The 17,430-nt window shown below is 43.7% G+C and overlaps 1 protein-coding gene across 2 annotated transcripts; it reads left to right on the top strand.

Annotated features, from left to right (window-relative positions):
• The first annotated feature begins 226 nt into the window (after nucleotides 1-226).
• On the top strand, nucleotides 227-7,913 carry LOC123412936 (ELMO domain-containing protein A). Of its 2 annotated transcripts, none has more exons than XM_045105896.1 (9): nucleotides 227-569; nucleotides 2,201-2,310; nucleotides 2,697-2,765; nucleotides 6,854-6,969; nucleotides 7,066-7,120; nucleotides 7,203-7,323; nucleotides 7,391-7,453; nucleotides 7,546-7,640; nucleotides 7,720-7,913. In XM_045105896.1, the coding sequence occupies exons 1-9, from the start codon at nucleotides 443-445 to the stop codon at nucleotides 7,816-7,818; spliced, it is 855 nt and encodes a 284-aa protein (XP_044961831.1). In that variant the 5' UTR covers nucleotides 227-442; the 3' UTR covers nucleotides 7,819-7,913. The 2 variants fall into 2 exon arrangements, with proteins under 2 accessions (XP_044961831.1, XP_044961830.1); XM_045105895.1 differs by having other exon boundaries at nucleotides 233-569; nucleotides 7,406-7,453.
• The last annotated feature ends 9,517 nt before the right edge of the window (nucleotides 7,914-17,430 follow it).

The following is a 17,430-nucleotide window of genomic DNA, read 5'->3' as shown; positions in this document are numbered from 1 at the left end:
GCCGAAGTTAATCTCTTTGGTCCACGGATCATCGACGGCGACTTTCCAGCCCAACGGAATCTGCGAGGCCAATGTGGTCATATTTTTAAAATATTCAATCTAGGGCATACATTTTTTGAATTTGTTATAAAAAATCTGTTTCAAAAATAATTCGCTGCAGTCTGCGTCCGTTTAGATGGCGACAAGGCACAAGGCGACGTACTCCTCCCCCGGAACGGCCAGCTACACGCCGCCCGCCGCTGCCGCCCGCCTGCGTCCGTCGCCCCGCTCTCTCATTATTTCTCTTTCCCAACTTCCCTCTGTGCACAGAGTCCCCCGTCTCCCTCAGCGACAACGCCGCCGCGGCCGCCGCCTCTGCTGCAAACCAGCAGCAACGAGTCGGCGACACGTTGCAGCCGAGCTAGCCTTGCGAGATCACTATTCTGCTGGTCCGGAGAGGAGAATGGAGGCGGCCCCAGCGCCGGCGGCAGCGGAGACGCAGCACCGCCACGGCGGATGCTTGTCTGTTAAGACGTTCATGCCACCCGGGCCGGTGGCGCGATGCTCCTCTCAGGCAGCTGGATCTTCTGGTGAGATTCATTTCCTTCCTTTCGCCTGTTTGCAATGTTTGGTTTGGTTGGTGCCTGCGTCTGCGTGTAGTTTTAGTTTTAGTTATTTTGGCATTATATAGGACATTCTTCTGCCTTTTCTTGCTGTTCCCGAAACAAGGAATATTCCACCCTTTTTTTTCGAATGTTGCGCTGTGATTGCTGGCTTGGCTACTGAATCACTGATGCTAGTTCTTTCCTCTACCGGTGTGTGATCCTGCTCCTGCATCACAGTTTCTATGGTATCTTGTTCTTGCCCCGTTTGCCATTTTCAACGTCTTAATAAGCATTGCTGCGTATTTATGTTCTTGACATGCCCCTGTGATGTGCATGTGAAATTGACAATCGATGTCGCCTCAATCTTTATGTTCAGTACGCGCAACAAAAGTCAGCATTGCAGGTCCCTAGAGAAGTCGTACTGAAAGTACTGCTACTCGTTTGAGCTTTTGGGACAATGTCGTCAATCAATCATGGTTCTTACCCTCCCCACTCAAGGTGTACTGAGTTTCCAATCTTATGTCTCTGTCATCGCATCGTGTACACCAATGAAGAAATTATTGCATCCATTGTTCTCGTGATCTCCGTCTTGGCGTTAACAGTTTGTTGGCCAAATGTTTTTAGGTGAAAGATTTGATTTCTTCCATCAAATCTTGCAATGGTAGATTAATTAATTACCTACTTCTATAAAAGTTATTACCTGTCATAGTCTCGTGATAACACCTACTCTATTGTAGTTTTTGTAGGAACTTTAAAGCCGTCAGATTTACTTTGTATGCTCATCCCCACTCTTTTCGTGCGCTACTCCCTTGTTGTGTCCCTTTGGTTCTAGGATTACATATGACTTGAGCACATCAATCACTTGCGATTGCATATCGACAACAAATGTTTCTCCATTGCATCAACAGTATGGCATGCTAACAGTTGCTTGCTCTTGTGGGACGCCTAGTTTCCGTCAGATTCACAGATAAAGTTAGCCATGGTGCGCAGATGATTTGGTAGGAAATCTCGACCTTGATTGCCCTATTTCACAGTTTGTAGATCAATCACAGAGCGTTTGGTGAGGAATTATAGGGGGTATTAGTGTGGGGGTTTATCTCGGATTATGAACATGTAGTGCAATGTGAGGGGTAGTATAAGTTTCGTAGGCTAGATAAATAATTTCCTTATCTGATCTTATCAAAATGGATCCATTAGCTTATAAGAAACATGCTACTCTAGTATTTAAGATTCCCTGCAAAAAAGATACTCCCTCCGTTCACAAATATAAGGTATTTTGGATATTTTATTATGAACCACATACGGACTGAAATGAGCCAACAAACACACTAAAACGTGTCTATATACATTCGATCCAGAAAAAAGTTAAAACATCTTATATTTGTGAATAGAGGGAGTATTTAAGATAGCATATGCCAACATGTTCATCAGCGTGTCTTTAGCCTTGATAGCTAACCTTTTGTTTTTGTGTTGCTCTAGCATGACAATTACTCCTACAAAGTACGTATTTTGCATTGGTTGTTATGAAAATTATTTCTAAGTATTATAGAAATTCTTTATTTCGGTATAGTTTGATGTTCATTGTTTATTAATGGAATGTGCCTGTTCTTGTGCAGATCAGGCGTCATGTGGATCACCAAGATGGATAGGGAAAAGCCTCTCTTGTGTATGCATCAAAAGGAAAGGGGCATACGAGAGAATATGCGTGAACCTTACACCTGTGCAGGTTTGTTATATCAGAACGCTGCGAAGATTTGTTGATAGGTTTTTTGCTTTCTGGGTAAAGAAATCCACTGATCGTTAAAGTTTCCAATATTTAAGATAGCATATACCGCAACATGTTCATCATCGTGTCTTTAGCCTTGATAGCTAACCTTTTGTTTTTGTGTCTTTAGCCTCTCCCCATGTGCAATGAGTTTTAGGTTCTAGTCTGTGACCTTCCATGCACAATCAAACTCTGCAGGATAGACATGACAATTTAAGTGGCCAAGTTCATAGTTCTCTTGATCAATTTTTGTCTTCGAATGTGTCAAGTTGAATGGCCGAATTCAGAGAACCATTTAGCTGTATAAGATACAAACTGGCTAACTATTTTTGGCTGGCTATTTACAGGAACAGAGGCTTCAGAGGTTGAGGCACCGCATGAAGGTTTATTTTGATCACTCAAGGCGAGATCATCAGGTAACAATATCTACTACTAAATGTAGAAGTCATCACTATTTTAATCCACACTTCCAATCTTTAAGACTATTCTAACTGATATATTTATAATATTAGCTAATTGCTCGTACGTTGCAACAGGGGCATACATATTCTAGTGGTTCAACATCAATCTTGTCTCACATATACCTTACATCCACCATATTCTAGATTTTTGTAAGATTTAATAGTATGTGTAGGGGAAGACAGGCAAAGTTTTGATTTAGTTGAGGTTTTGATAAGAATTGATTTGATTTGGATATGATTACGGGGAGGCGCGAAAAGTTTTGATTTAGTTGAGATATCGATTTTGGTAAGATTTGATTGATTACTGATTTGGTTTAAATTATGTCAAGTTACTCTATTTGCATTTTTTTGTACGCTGTCAATTGGGATCACCAAAAAAATCAATAGGAAACCAAAGAGCAGGGGGAGTGGGTTGAAACAAAATTAAACGAGGGAGGATAACGTACCAATTCCCTTTTGATAGTATAGATATAGGGTAGATCTATTCTACTACCATCCCTTAATAAGAGTTGTAGTGACCAACTTAGAGCATCTCCAGCCGCGCCCCCAACAAGCCCCTCAGGGCCCTTTTTTACGGCCGGCGACGAAAAAACGACCCAGTCGCGCCCCCAGGACGCTGAATTCCGCCGGCTCGGCCCATTTTTTGGCCTAGCGATCCTAGGCGGAATTCGGGGCACTGGGGGGGCACTTGGGGGCTCTGACGAAAGGAAAAGTGGCGCGTGGGCCACCACTGTCAGGCGAGAAATGCCTTTTCCCCGTCCATATTCGACTCGTGCGCGGCAGGATGACACTTCCCCTTTCGCCGCCATGCCGATCCTGGCGCCACCCACCTGCCCACAGCCGCTGCTCTGCCGCTAGAAAGGCCATTCCCCGGCCGGAAAGGGAGTGTTTTGCCGCCATCCTGCTCCTGGGTGAGCTCTTCACGACTCCGACCACGCAGGCCTGGATACCGGCGGCTGCCCACCCACCACGCCCGCAAGGTGTTTGGCGATTTGCCTGTTCGGTGATGGACTCCGACGGCGAGGAGGCGTTCGCGGCTCTGATGGAGGAGGAAGCCGAGGCCGACGCCGAGGACGAAGAGCACCTCATGATCCTCGCCGCTCTGGTCGGCCTGTTTGCGAAGAATGCAAAGCTGTGGCGAGGTGGCTTGGCACCGGGCCGCCGCAAGAGCAAGCAGATGCATCAAATGGAGGGCTATTGCTTGCTCTACGCCGACTACTTCGCCGATGCTCCACTGCACGACGAGAAAGTATTTCGGCACCGTTATCGGATGGGCCGAAAGCTCTTCCTCGGGATTGTGAATGCCATCTAGGAGTTCAACAACTATTTCATTTGCAAGAAGGATTGCACTGGCACACTTGGATTCTCCTCACTCAAGAAGTGCACGACAGCTATGAGGATGCTTCCATATGGAGCTCCTGGTGATATACAAGAAGACTATGGACGCATGGCCGAATCCACCATCATTGAGTGTTTGTACAAGTTTGGCAGGGCAGTGGTGGCAGTGTTTGGACCACAATACTTGCGATCACCCAATGCTGAAGACACTGCTCGGATCCTAGCACAGAATGCAGCAAGAGGATTTCCTGGGATGCTTGGAAGCATCAAATGCATGCATTGGGCATGGAAAAACTGTCTATTTGCTTGGCAAGGGATGTACAAAGGCACCAAAGGAGATTGCAGTGTGGTACTTGAGGCAGTGGCCTCACAGGACCTATGTATTTGGCACTCCTTTGGTATGCCAGGAACTCACATTGACATCAACATACTGCAGTGCACAAATGTCTTTGCCAAGCTTGTTGAAGGTCATGCTCCTCTGGTGAACTTCGAGGTCAATGGACGCCACTACAATAAGGGATACTACCTAGCAGATGACATCTATCCATGATGGTCCACATTTGTGAAGACTGTCTCAAACCCTGTGCCCGAAGGCAAGAACTCCTACTTTGCTAAGTGTCAGGATGCTTGCAGGAAGGATGTCGAGCGGGCATTTGGTGTGCTCCAATCTCGATTTGTTGTTGTCCGGTACTCCGCTCTGACCTGATCAAAATCTCAGATGTGGGAGGTGATGAATTGTTGTGTCATCTTGCACAACATGATCATTGAGAGCGAGCAGGAGGAACCAATGTTTGACACTGAACCATATTTCAGGCAGGGTCCTCTTGTAGTTGTTGATCACCAGGTACCGCCAACATGGGCTGCCTTCCTCGATATGTGTTAGGAGATCCGAGACCCACGGGTGCATCAAGAACTGCAGCACGATCTGATGGAGCACCTATGGAGGCTCAAGGGCAACACCTAGTTCGATGTGTTTGAATTATGAACATGCTTAGTTGAACTATTTGATTTGTATTGATTTTTGTGATGATCTATGTGATAAAAAATAGTTTTTGTTGAATTTGTGCCGAAGTGTGCCGAATTTGGGCCGAACTCGGCAGCTGGGGGGGGGGGGGGGGAACTTGAGGGGTCGGCTAGGAACCCGAGCCCCCCCACGCCGAATATATCGCCAGTTAGCCCCCAAGCGGCGCTATTTTAATCCCTTGGGGGGGGGGCGAACGGCTGGAGATGCTCTTAAGAGCATCCTAGCAGACCGCCAAAAGTTATATTTGTTGGAAATTTTCTGGTTTGAGGGATTAAGCCCTATCTAGATATCCCTTAAAATATAACTACCTCGGGAGAAGAAACACTCTACAACATTGAAGTGTATATGCGGATTGCCTATTCCTTTCTATCTGTTCGGATCTCTGGCTGCGTTGGCTAGTACATGAAGCTTAAGATGGTATCAGAGCTAAGGTTTTGAGTTTAAGTCTAGGCCTTTGCAATTTATAAAAAAAATTTGTTGGCCCCCTCTATATCCACGTATAGGCCTCTTGAGCCATACTCTGAGCCTATCCACGTGTTTTTACTTCCTGCGTCACACGTGAGAGGAGGTGTTGAAGTGTATATGTGGATTGCTTGGTCCTTTACATCAGTTCAGACTTTTGGTTGCGTTGGCCAATGCATGAAGCTTAACATGCAGAACATAGGAAAAGGACCAAATCGTGTTGTATACCGATGCACTCTTATCCTTACATGATCCATAGCATCGACATGGAGCATTCCATAACTACTGCTATATAAGGGGTACTGGGGGCATCGAAGAAGGGGACCTCTCTCTCGCCCTAGTTTTAGCCTACAACACATAGAAGGTTTCATTCTCTTCATGCCAAAATCAGCACCATCATCAGAACTTGTTGAGTCTTCCTAACTCGTCGAGTCCCTCCCTCTGCATTGTAATCCTCTATATTCTTTATATATACAAGGAAAGAGCAATGTAGGTAGTAGGGATTTTCCCCAATGTGGGCGTGAACCTGGGTATATTGCGTGTCGTTGTGTTATGTGTCCAAGACCCTTGGCGTTCTGACGTAACGTCCCCTCGACTACAAATATCAGTACTCCCTCCGGTGCCACTATTAGGATCTGATGTAAAATTCCTCCACACCTGCCCACCCGAGTTTAAGTCCTAGACTCGGCACGGGTGATCCCATTTTCCTGGATAAATTCCATGTTTTTTGGCAATATTTTTTAAGCGGTATGGCGTGCCCGTCAACTATAAGGCATCTGTGGCGACTTCAAATATCTCAAGATCTGCTGGCTCAGTCTTTCGAAGTTGTTCATAGAAGTAGGGTGCACGTCTGTGTTCATAGGGTGATTGTGTGTGTGTGTGATCATTTGCGTTTGTACTATGTTTCTCAAAAAATACACCTAATTATATGCATGCATGTTGGATTAATGATTCGAAGGGAACCTTAAACCATTAGTAGTCTGAAATGCACTGAAAGCTTGCATTTTATGCATATCTATAGGAAATTTCCCAATTATTTGAGTTCATGATACATACAATTTCCACTAGAAAACTGTGGCTGTAACTGTAAGGCACTGTAATTTTGCGGCATTTGCCACAAGATATTACAAATTAGATAACTGGATAGCTATATTATCTCCCTAATTCTTTTTTAAGTATTATCTCCCTGATTCTGATGGATATCAATATACGATAATAGGAAGCCTTGAGAGCTCTTTGGTATGCAACATACCCTGATCAAGAACTTCAAGGTTTGGTCTCTGAACAGTGGAAGGACATGGGCTGGCAAGGAAGAGATCCATCAACTGACTTCAGGTAGACAGCGCTAGTCCAAACTAAAACTTGCCAGACTAACTTTAACAATATTCAGCTCTGCTATGAAGTTGAGCAGCATTGCACCACTTGTTACAGAGGCGCAGGATTCATATCTCTAGAGAATCTTCTATTCTTTGCAAAGACATTCTCTGTAAGCAATATATCACAATTGCCTTTTCGTTATCTACTCTTATGATGAATATTGACCACCATCCACTGATTTATCTGTGCAGGCGTCATTTCAGAGGCTACTACAGAAACAATGCGGCAATCGAGCCACTTGGGAGTACCCGTTTGCAGTTGCTGGTGTAAATATCACATTCATGATCATGCAGATGCTGGATCTCCAGTCTAGTAAGCTCGCACCAAATCATGTGAAATTATTCAGCTTGTAAACTGTAATTTTACTAATTTATGGCAGTGAAATCAATTGCAGCTAAACCGAGAACGTTCGTTAAAGCTGTTTTTGTCCAAATGCTTTCAGGTAGGACCAGTGCAATATATGTATACCTTTTGTGTCGTTCGTTCGTTCAAATCATTTCCAACAAATTCTCATTGCTTCCTGTTTTGTCCCAGAGGATGAATGGGCATTTGATCTGCTCTACTGTGTTGCTTTCCTTGTGATGGACAAGCAGTGGGTAGAGAAGAACGCTTCTTACATGGACTTCAATGTACATACATCTCATCCTTTCTACCCGCAAATCTTCAAACTACACGTTTGATCGATCTTATGACTGATGTAATTACCAGGAGATACTGAAGTCAACGCGAGCGCAGCTGGAGAGGGAGCTTCTGCTGGACGATGTGATGAGGATTGAAGATATGCCATCATACAGACTGCTTTGCTAGGGGTCATATCTGTTGGAATGATGTCTGAGCTCATTCATGATCCGTGTTCATTTTTTTTATAAAGGACTTTTATCACTTAAAAGGTTTAACCATTACATCCGGCCTCTGCATAGCTAAGATGCACACAGCCGTAGACCAAACATATAAAAAGTAAAAACAGCAACAGACGTAATACAATCATCCAGACGTAAATCGTCGTCGCCTACGGATGCCCTATCCAAAGATCAAGCAGCCACTTATGTGGGATAAAATATCCCTGGCCATCTTTTTTCAGTCGCACACAAGCTTTCATAAAAAGGCCTCGAAACTCCGTCCGTAAAAAGGATTCGTGTTCATAGATCCTCTTGTTAAGCTTCATGCACTAGCCAACGCAACCAAAAGTCTGAATTGATGAAAAGAGCTAGTGTAGTCCACATATATTGTAAGTTTGTAACACCCTCTTTCCGTATGAAGGGGAAGACAAGCCAACACATGCCCTATCCAAAGATCAAGCAGCCACTTATGTGGGATAAAATATCCCTGGCCATCTTTTTTCAGTCGCACACAAGCTTTCATAAAAAGGCCTCGAAACTCCGTCCGTAAAAAGGATTCGTGTTCATAGATCCTCTTGTTAAGCTTCATGCACTAGCCAACGCAACCAAAAGTCCGAATTGATGAAAAGAGCTAGTGTAGTCCACATATATTGTAAGTTTGTAACACCCTCTTTCCGTATGAAGGGGAAGACAAGCCAACGCATGCAACCGGAGGAGAGCGATGCCGCGCGAAACTCACGTATGACTCAAGAGGCCTCTACGTGGATACAAAGGAGGGCAACTAGCAATTTTTTTAATAAACTGCGAAAGTCAGGACTTTTGATTGCATTGGCTATTTTATAATGATCAAAATGCTCTTATATTTCTTTACAGAGAGAGTAACTTGCTAATTAGCACTCGTGGTATCACCGAAGTTTTCCCCCCTTTGAAGTTTTCTCCCCCTTGAGAATTATGAGTAAACAAGATTATGTCCCCCTTTGACATAAATGGGAATGATCTATAAGAGCTCAGGAGGTAATAAAACTTGGGATCACTGAAAAGTTTCTCCCCTTTGGCAAAAATCCAGAAATTTTCAAAGATCATATGTAGTGATAAATTCGGAGTCACCGAGGCAATATGGTTTGGTAGAACCGAGAATGATAGAAGGCCTCTGGGTGAAATCGGTTAGACCGAGTTTCCGAGATCGGTGAGACCGAGGCGCAATTAAAATTCAACTTGTCAGAAAATATCCAAAAGTTTAGAAACATAAACTAAAGGAAAAACACACATTTAAAAAAATTACATACATATAGATGAGAATTGAATGGTTCCAAGAAAGAGTACAATTAAAATATGAACCATACAAGAATCTTCATCTAGATGTTGGAAGGTGACTAGGTCACCTATATTAGAGTATATTGACTTGGGGAGTCAAGCAAGAATGCTTGACCATAGGTCATACTCATCTTTAAGCGCAAAATGGGGTTGCCATTTTTTGATTAAGCATTTTAATGTCTTCATATCACTTGAGTTGCTTTACCTCATGACTTGGTGTAAAGCTTCATCAAGGATATGACTACATACCTTCGAATGATGTTGATGACGTGGCATGTAGGTGAACTTATTGTGGATGCTCAATGTTGATGAAGATCATCTTGAGTTGGGAGCTATCCTCGTCATTTTGGTTCACTTTTCACCTACATTAGTTAGTCATGCAAGGAAAAACGTAATATATCCAAATGAAACGAGTGATTTTATTTATCAAATAGTTGTCAAGGATATGCTTTTGTTGTCTTCTTACTTCATCACCGAAGAAAGGGGTTATTGATACTTGGCCATGACAAGATTGCTTTTGATGTGAGTTGATGGCAATCTTGTGGAGTGTAGTTCTTCCAAGTATCTACAAAAGGTTAGATGCAATACAAGGGAACATAGTTTTCCAAGATATAAGATAGTGTCATATCAATATCATCATGGAATAATCAAGTAAGCTCATGCCCTTGCATGCATCCGAGTGAGTCTAGCTCAAGTTTGAAGCATCAATGATGTTCAACTCACTCCTTCAATGACAAAACACTTTCTCATCAAGTGGTTTGGTAAAAATACCAGCCAATTGGTTGTCGGTATGAACATGCTTGAGATTAATATCTCATTTACCAACATGATCACGAATGAAATGATGTCGCACTTGAATATGTTTAGTTCGAGAATGTTGCACGGGATTATATGCAATTTTAATAGCACTTTCATTGTCACACAACAATGGAACATGTCTCACATGAATGCCATAATCCTTAAGAGTTTGTGTCATCCACAGTAATTACGTACAACATGATCCAGCAGCAATGTATTCTGCTTCGGCAGTAGATAAAGATACCAATTTTTTTTCTTGGAGGACCAAGACACAAGAGATCTCCCAAAAAATTGACATGTACCCGAGGTGGATTTTACATCAACCTTGTCTCGGTTATAGTCCGAGTCGTAATAGCCAACAAGATCAAAAGAAGATCCATTGGGATGCCATATGCCAAAGTTTGGTGTATGTATCAAGTATCTCACAATTCTTTTCACATCCTTTAGATGACACTCCTTAGGTGCCGCTTGATATCGGCACACATGCAAACAATCAACATGATATTGGGATGGGAAGCACACTGATATAGCAATGAACCAATCATTGATTGATAAACCTTTTGATCAACCGGTTTGTCCTCCTTAGTGAGTTCAACATGTCCACTAGTAGGCGTGGGAGTTCTCATACCTTTGTATTCTTGCATGTTGAACTTCTTGATTAAGTACTTGGTGAACTTAGTTTGAGAGATAAACGTACCTTCTCTCGATTGTATGATTTGCAAACCAAGGAATAATTTCAGCTCACACACCATGGACATCTCATACTTGTCTCACATCAACCTTCCAAATTTCTCACTAAAATGTGGGTTAGTAGAACCAAACATAATATCATCCACATATATTTGGCACACAAATAGTTCTCCATTAACTCTTTTAGTGAATAAGGTTGCGTAAATTTTACCAATCTCAAAACCATTTTCAATGAGAAACTTCATTAGGTATTTGTACCAAGCTCGAGGGGCTTCTTTAAGACCATATAAAGCTTTATGAAGTTTGTAAACATGATTAGGTTTCTTAGGGTTCATAAAGCCGGGAGGTTGTTTGACATAAATTTCCTCCTCAATTTCACCATTTACAAAAGCACTTTTTATATCCATTTGGTAAAGAGTAATATCATGGTGATTGACATAAGCGAGAAGAATGTGAATGCGTTCAAGTCTAGCAACGGGGGCATAGGTCTCATCTAGTCCATACCTTTGACTTGCGTGTATCCTTGGTCCATGAGACGCGCCTTGTTGCGTACGAGTTGACCATCTTCATCTTGCTTGTTCCGAGACACCCATTTTGTACTAATGATGTTGTGCTCGTCCCTGGGCTTTTTCACGAGTGTCCAAACTTCGTTCCTCTCAAAGTTGTGTAGCTTTTCGTGCATGGCATTCACTCAATCCGGGTCTTGACGTGCTTCTTCTGCCTTCGTTGGCTCAATACTAGAGATAAATGAGTAATGTTCACAAAAGTTAGCTAAACGAGTTTTAGAGCGAGTTATTCTCCGAGTTTGTACAGAGTTGTACAGAGAGTTGTCACCTTCCTCTCTCTGTTGAGAGAGGAGCAGTGAGAGTTGTACAGAGAGTTGTTAGAAAAGAGAGATGAGATATGTATGTATTAGATGCATGTATATATTATGTATGTATGTATGTATATGTATGAATGGATGTATGTATTATGTATGTATATGGTATATGTGTGTGTATAAAACGTGTGTACAAGAGTTGTGTGTGTGTGGCCATTAGGCCATTGCCATGTGGGGCCAACCCCCCCCCCCCCCACTCCCACTGACACAGAGGCCCCACACCCGTTGTTAAGAAAATAATAATAATAAAGATATATGTTTTTATTAAATAAATAAGTAATTAGATATAATAATTAATTAATTAGTTAATGAATTAGTTAAATAGATATATAAGATAATCTGTTAATTACAATAATCAATTAACCTAATAGAGAATGCTACGTGGGTCCCTCACTAAATTAATCTGATTAATTAATATTAAACCTATTTAAAAACTTGTGTCTATGACACATGGGACCCATTGGTCAGTTGACCAGTCAACTGCTCATGTCAGCATGACATCATGCTGATGTCATATTAGCACTTTAATAATTATTTAAATCTGTTCTTGATTCCTAAATATTAAATAAAACTTTAAAAATTAATATAAAATAATCCGTAAGTCACATCAAAATATTTTCAACATGAAAGTTGATCAGCAGAACGAGACGAACCCGGTTACACGGTCCATTCGTCTGTCACGCGTCCCTAGCATAGCAAACGTGGAACTTTTCCATCATTTTCCGTCCGACCGGTAATAGCTTGAGACCCGAAAATTATCATCAGATATTCTTCCGGCCCGTCCCCGACGGATGTTACTGCGTTAGCTCATGCCTAGCCTGCTTTTTGCCATGTCGTGCTTAGTGTTGCATTGTTGCTGTTATTTACTGTTTCTTCCCCCTCTTCTTACTGTAGACCCCGAGACCGATGATGATCCGTTGATCGACTACTTCCCGGTCGATGATCCGTTTGTCTGCAGAGCAACCAGGCAAGCAAACCCCCCTTGATCATTCCTATATCGCCTATGTCTTTCTTCCTACTGCTTGCATTAGTATTTTGCTACTGTTGTAGTTAGCTCCTATATCTGATGCATAGCTTGTTTATGATGAACTGCTACTTTCGGCACTGTACTTTAAAACTGCTTAGTATAGGTGGAGCAGTCTTCTCCTCTGACCCCGTAGTCCAGTTGCCCCGCTTGTTTTCAAATCTCGATCCCTGATCGACGAGCCAGATCTGACACAACACATACACCCCCCTTAGTTGTACGACGCTACACGGATACTATCGGGTACCGAGGGTGACACCTCGCTAAGTACTCCTGATGATATCTTTGTAGTATAGCTAGTCGATCGTGGTTATCGAGGGTGATTCCTCTTTCACCATTCCCGACGATGCCTCTGTCGTGCAACCTCTCAAGTGTGGGACCCCCGAGGGTGATTCCTCTAAGCCCACCTTGACGGATACATCGTTCGGAATCCAACGAGGGTGATACCTCGGGTTCCCCCCGATGTTACAACCACACAGTTAGTCGACCATGTTACTCGGATCATTGGTGATTAGTTGTTAACACGTGTGGATTCCCGCGAGACTGTGTCGATGACCTAATTAAAATGTTAATGGATTTGGGTATTTGATCTGGGTTAGTCGGAGACCTTTTCGCACTAACCGTCTACGTGGGAAGAATTATGGGTACTCGACGTCGCGGTATCAGCCGAAGCTCTTCAGACGTGAGCGATGTAGCGGCGCGCGCCCGAGTTGTCCCGAGATGCATCGCGCTTGTGATTAAGGGGTGCTAGGACTGACGTCGGCCGCCCTCGCATCGTGCAGGAGCACGGAGGGGAACTGGGCCCATGAACCCTTTGCACTTAGGATTTAGACCGGCGGGCTGTCCTCCCTACTGAGCTTAGGTGGGGCTGCGACGTGTCGATATTCCGAGGCCGGGTAGGACCCAGAAAAGTGTGTCCGGCCAGAGTGTTATCGAGCGCGTCGGGACATGTGGTGCACCCCTGCAGGGATGAAAATTAACTATTCGAATAGCCGTGTCCACGGTTACAGGACGACTTGGAGTTGTGCCCTGATCTTATACAACTACAATTGTTACTTAACTGGAATTAGTTGCTTCGGGATCGCTTCCTCGCAAGTAGTCGAGGGAGGATTTCTGGGCGTGACCTCACTTTAATATTGCTGCAATAATATGACTATTAATTGTGTTACCTTGCTCTATTCTCGTCTATTTCTGCAAGACCCTGAAGATGCTAGTCTTCAATAGGACTAGGCCTTCTCTCTTTTCTTGCATTGCTGCAGTCAGTCCACATTTAAAACCCCTCCTTTGATACTGATGCATACTTAGCATAGTTCTGATGTAAGTCTTGCGAGTACTTTGGATGAGTACTCACCGTTGCTTTGCTCCCCCTTTGTCCCCTTGATCCGTTGCTGCGACCAGATGGTGGAGCCCAGGAGATGGAGTTTCCTGCCGACGCTTGCCGCCCCGATGGTGTCTTCTTCACGGAGGCCGCCGAAGATAGGAGTAGTTAGGAGGTTCCCAGGCAGGAGGCCTCGCCTCGTTCGATCGTGTTTCTTTTGTGCTAGCCTTCTCTACGGCACCCCATGTTTTATGTCTGTACTCAGATATTTGTTGCTTCCGTTGACTCGAGTGTTTATCGAGCTTCTGTATCCTAGCCCTCGAGGCCCCTGGCTTGTAATATGAAGCTTGTATTATTTTATTTGTGTCTAGAGTTGTGTTGTGATATCTTCCCGTGAGTCTTTGGGTTTGATCGTACGCATTTGCATGTATGATTAGCGTACGATTAAACCGAGGGCGTCACACTCCTCAACACTCAATCACTCACTCATGGATTTGGCAAGGGTAGAAGATATTTATTGGGTGGAAAGCAACTTGGGGAGGCTAGAAATCAAGTTTCAGTTGGATCGATTGGAATTGCTTGATCTCAACACACGAGAAGGTGGCTCTTTCTCAGAAAAATCGATATGGCAAGTGTGTGTGTTCTTTGTGCTTCCTTTTCGAATGAGAGGTGGTGGAGGGGTATATATGGGCATATCCCAAAATCCATCCGTCACAACATTATTGCCCAACTCGATGATGCCGAAATGAATCTCGGTGGTACCGAGTTGCACTAAATGTGGCAACTTTTGAATTCTCGGTGAGACCGATATACGAATCTCGGTGGTACCGATTAGATGACCTAGGGTAGTTTCCAATTCTCGGTGAGACCGATTTCAAAACTCAGAATTTCCGATTCTTGAAATCGACATACCAGAAAGTTGGTCACTATCTTTCGGTGGCACCGATATGAAAGTTGGTGGTATCAAGATACTAGGGTTTGGAAAAGCTTATGTTAGTGGGAAAATTGGTAGGGCCAAAATGGAATTCTTGGTGGCACGAATTTTGATGTGAAGGCTTTGGACACATAATTTTATGAGAGAATTGTTGAGTATTTTTGGCGGCTATCTCTAAGAACTTGAGCAACCAATTCATCATAAATACCTCACCCCTTTTAATAGTATTGGCTTTCCTATGGACTCAAAAGTGATTTCTCACAAATATAAAACGTAGAGTCCTCTTGCTTGAAGCTTCGTTAGTCCTATTCCTTTCCTTGAGGCTTCTCCACACAATTCTTTAGCCAATTCAGTGTGTGGACTATACCTGAAATATACTAGGTAAAAGTGTTAGTCCAAGAGACAATGTATGTTGTCCACCAAGGGAGCATATGTGCTTTCAGCCTATTTGGTACTCGGCTTGGTGTAAGGGTATATTTCCATCATAGTGGTTTCAGTGATTGATGACAATGCATTTACAGACTAACCATGTGCACTAAGCCTTTCAGGTATTTCTTCATTTGGCACAAAGACGATTCATGTCCCTCGGTGTTTTGATAGGAAGACGACTTTCTCTCTTTCGTTTCGTTGTGGGATGGTATTGAGTCGTAGGAGAAGCCATGCTAGTAAGAGGGGGTCCACTTCAGAAAGGTTTGGGTGGAATCATCACAGACACATTCCTTCGCACCCTCTTTCCCACCTCAATGGAGCATCCTTCCTTGCCCATCCCTGCCTAGAAGGACCCAAGCGGCAACATCGTCTTTCCTGCCTTTTGTGAGCGGTACTACCTCTTATCATCGGTAGTACCACCCAGGCCGGTGGTAGTACCGCTCGAGGGCGGATGTGGCCTAGCTTGTACCGCTCGCTAGTGCCGTTGCCTGTGGGTTTTGACACTTTTCGTGTCGGACTGAGCGGTTTCTAGAGCGGTAGTACAAGGCGGTAGTACCGCTTGTTACTACCACGCCAAAAACCCTCGACACTTCGGGTCTAGTACGGTAGCTTATCCAAAGTGAATATAGGAGGTGGTACTACCTCTTATGAGTGGTAGTACCGCTCCGGCAGTACTATCGGCTCCTTCCCCCCTCCCTGGTTGCTGCCCTTTGTCTCAGTGGTAGTACCGCTCTCTCTGGAGCGGCACTACCTCTTATCATCAATAGTACCACTCCCTAGAGCACCAGAGCAAGTGGGTAACGGTTGGATTCGTTCCCCCACTATATAATAGGGGTTCTTCTTCCTAGATACCTTTACCTTTTCTAACCCTAAGCTCCATTGTTGCTCCAAGCTCCATTTCCGCTCGATCTTTCTCCCTAGCCAACAAAGCTTATTGATACTCTAGGTTTTGCTTGAGAGTGCCTTGATCTACACTTCCACCAAGAGAAATTTGATTCCCCCACCAATCCCTCGCGGATCTTGTTACTCTTGGGTGTTTGAGCACCCTAGACGGTTGAGGTAACCTCGAAGCATATTCCATTGTGTTGAAGCATAATGGTCTTGTTGGGAGCTTCCAATTTAGTTGTGGAGATTGCCCCAACCTTGTTTGTAAAGGTTCGGTCAGCGCCTTCAAGGGCACCACTAGTGGAATCACGACACCTTGGATTGTGTGAGGGTGTGAGGAGAATATGGTGGCCATAGTGGCATCTTGGCGAGCATTGGGCCTCCACACTACTCCAACGGAGGCGTACTTCCCCTCAAATGGAAGGAACTTCAGAAACACATCCTCGTCTTCATCGGTTCCACTTGTGGTCACTTCTTACCTTTACTTGTATTGGTTACTTACTTGTTATTCTTGTTGCTAGCATCATATAGGTTGCCCACTTAGTTGCATATCTAGACAACCTATTTGTTGCTAAACTTAATTTGATTAAGAAAAGATAAAAATTGGTAGTTTCCTATTCACCCCCTCTATTCAACCATATTGATCCTTTCAATTGGTATCAGATCCAGGTTTCTATTTTAAGGGTTTCACCACCCAAAGAGTATGGTTGACGATGAGGTTCGGGCTATGGAGTTGCCCGAGGTAGCTGTTGCAAATTCTGTCTCTAGAGAGGATATAAATGAAGCCATGTCCACCTTAGATCCTCAGTGGCTATACAGGTCAAAAACATGCTCAAATATTTCCTCGATAGCTTCAAATTGTCTACCGGTCTATTGCATATGGTTAATCCCACAACTTCGGACACGGGGACCAACTCCGAAAAGGAAAATTCTAGTAGTGATATAAATAAATTTCCTCAAGGAATGAGTGGGGAAAATACCTTTGCCTCGGTTCCTCCTCCCATGGTCTATGGAGGACCAGTTCATCCACCTCATATTATTTACCTTGGTCCTCCTCCTAAGATTGTTAAGAATGATTTTACTAACTAGGTTTTTCGTATCAAGGCTCATTTGAATCATAGCTCAACACAACTTTGGAGAATCATTGAGCAAGGCTACTACCCAGATGATCCAAGAAAACCCACTCCAGGAGAAGAGGTTGATAATCAACTCAATCACTCCGCCTTTTTCATCCTTCAAGCTGTAGTTCCCATTGAACATCTTGCTCATTTGCGTCCCCTCACTCGTGCCAAAGAATGTTGGGAGCGC

The sequence above is a fragment of the Hordeum vulgare genome, chromosome 7H, assembly GCF_904849725.1.
Source record: "Hordeum vulgare subsp. vulgare chromosome 7H, MorexV3_pseudomolecules_assembly, whole genome shotgun sequence".
In the NCBI taxonomy this organism is placed as follows: Eukaryota; Viridiplantae; Streptophyta; class Magnoliopsida; order Poales; family Poaceae; genus Hordeum; species Hordeum vulgare.
The sequence above is the reverse complement of the archived record's forward strand: the minus strand, read 5'-3'. Positions and strand labels throughout refer to the sequence as shown.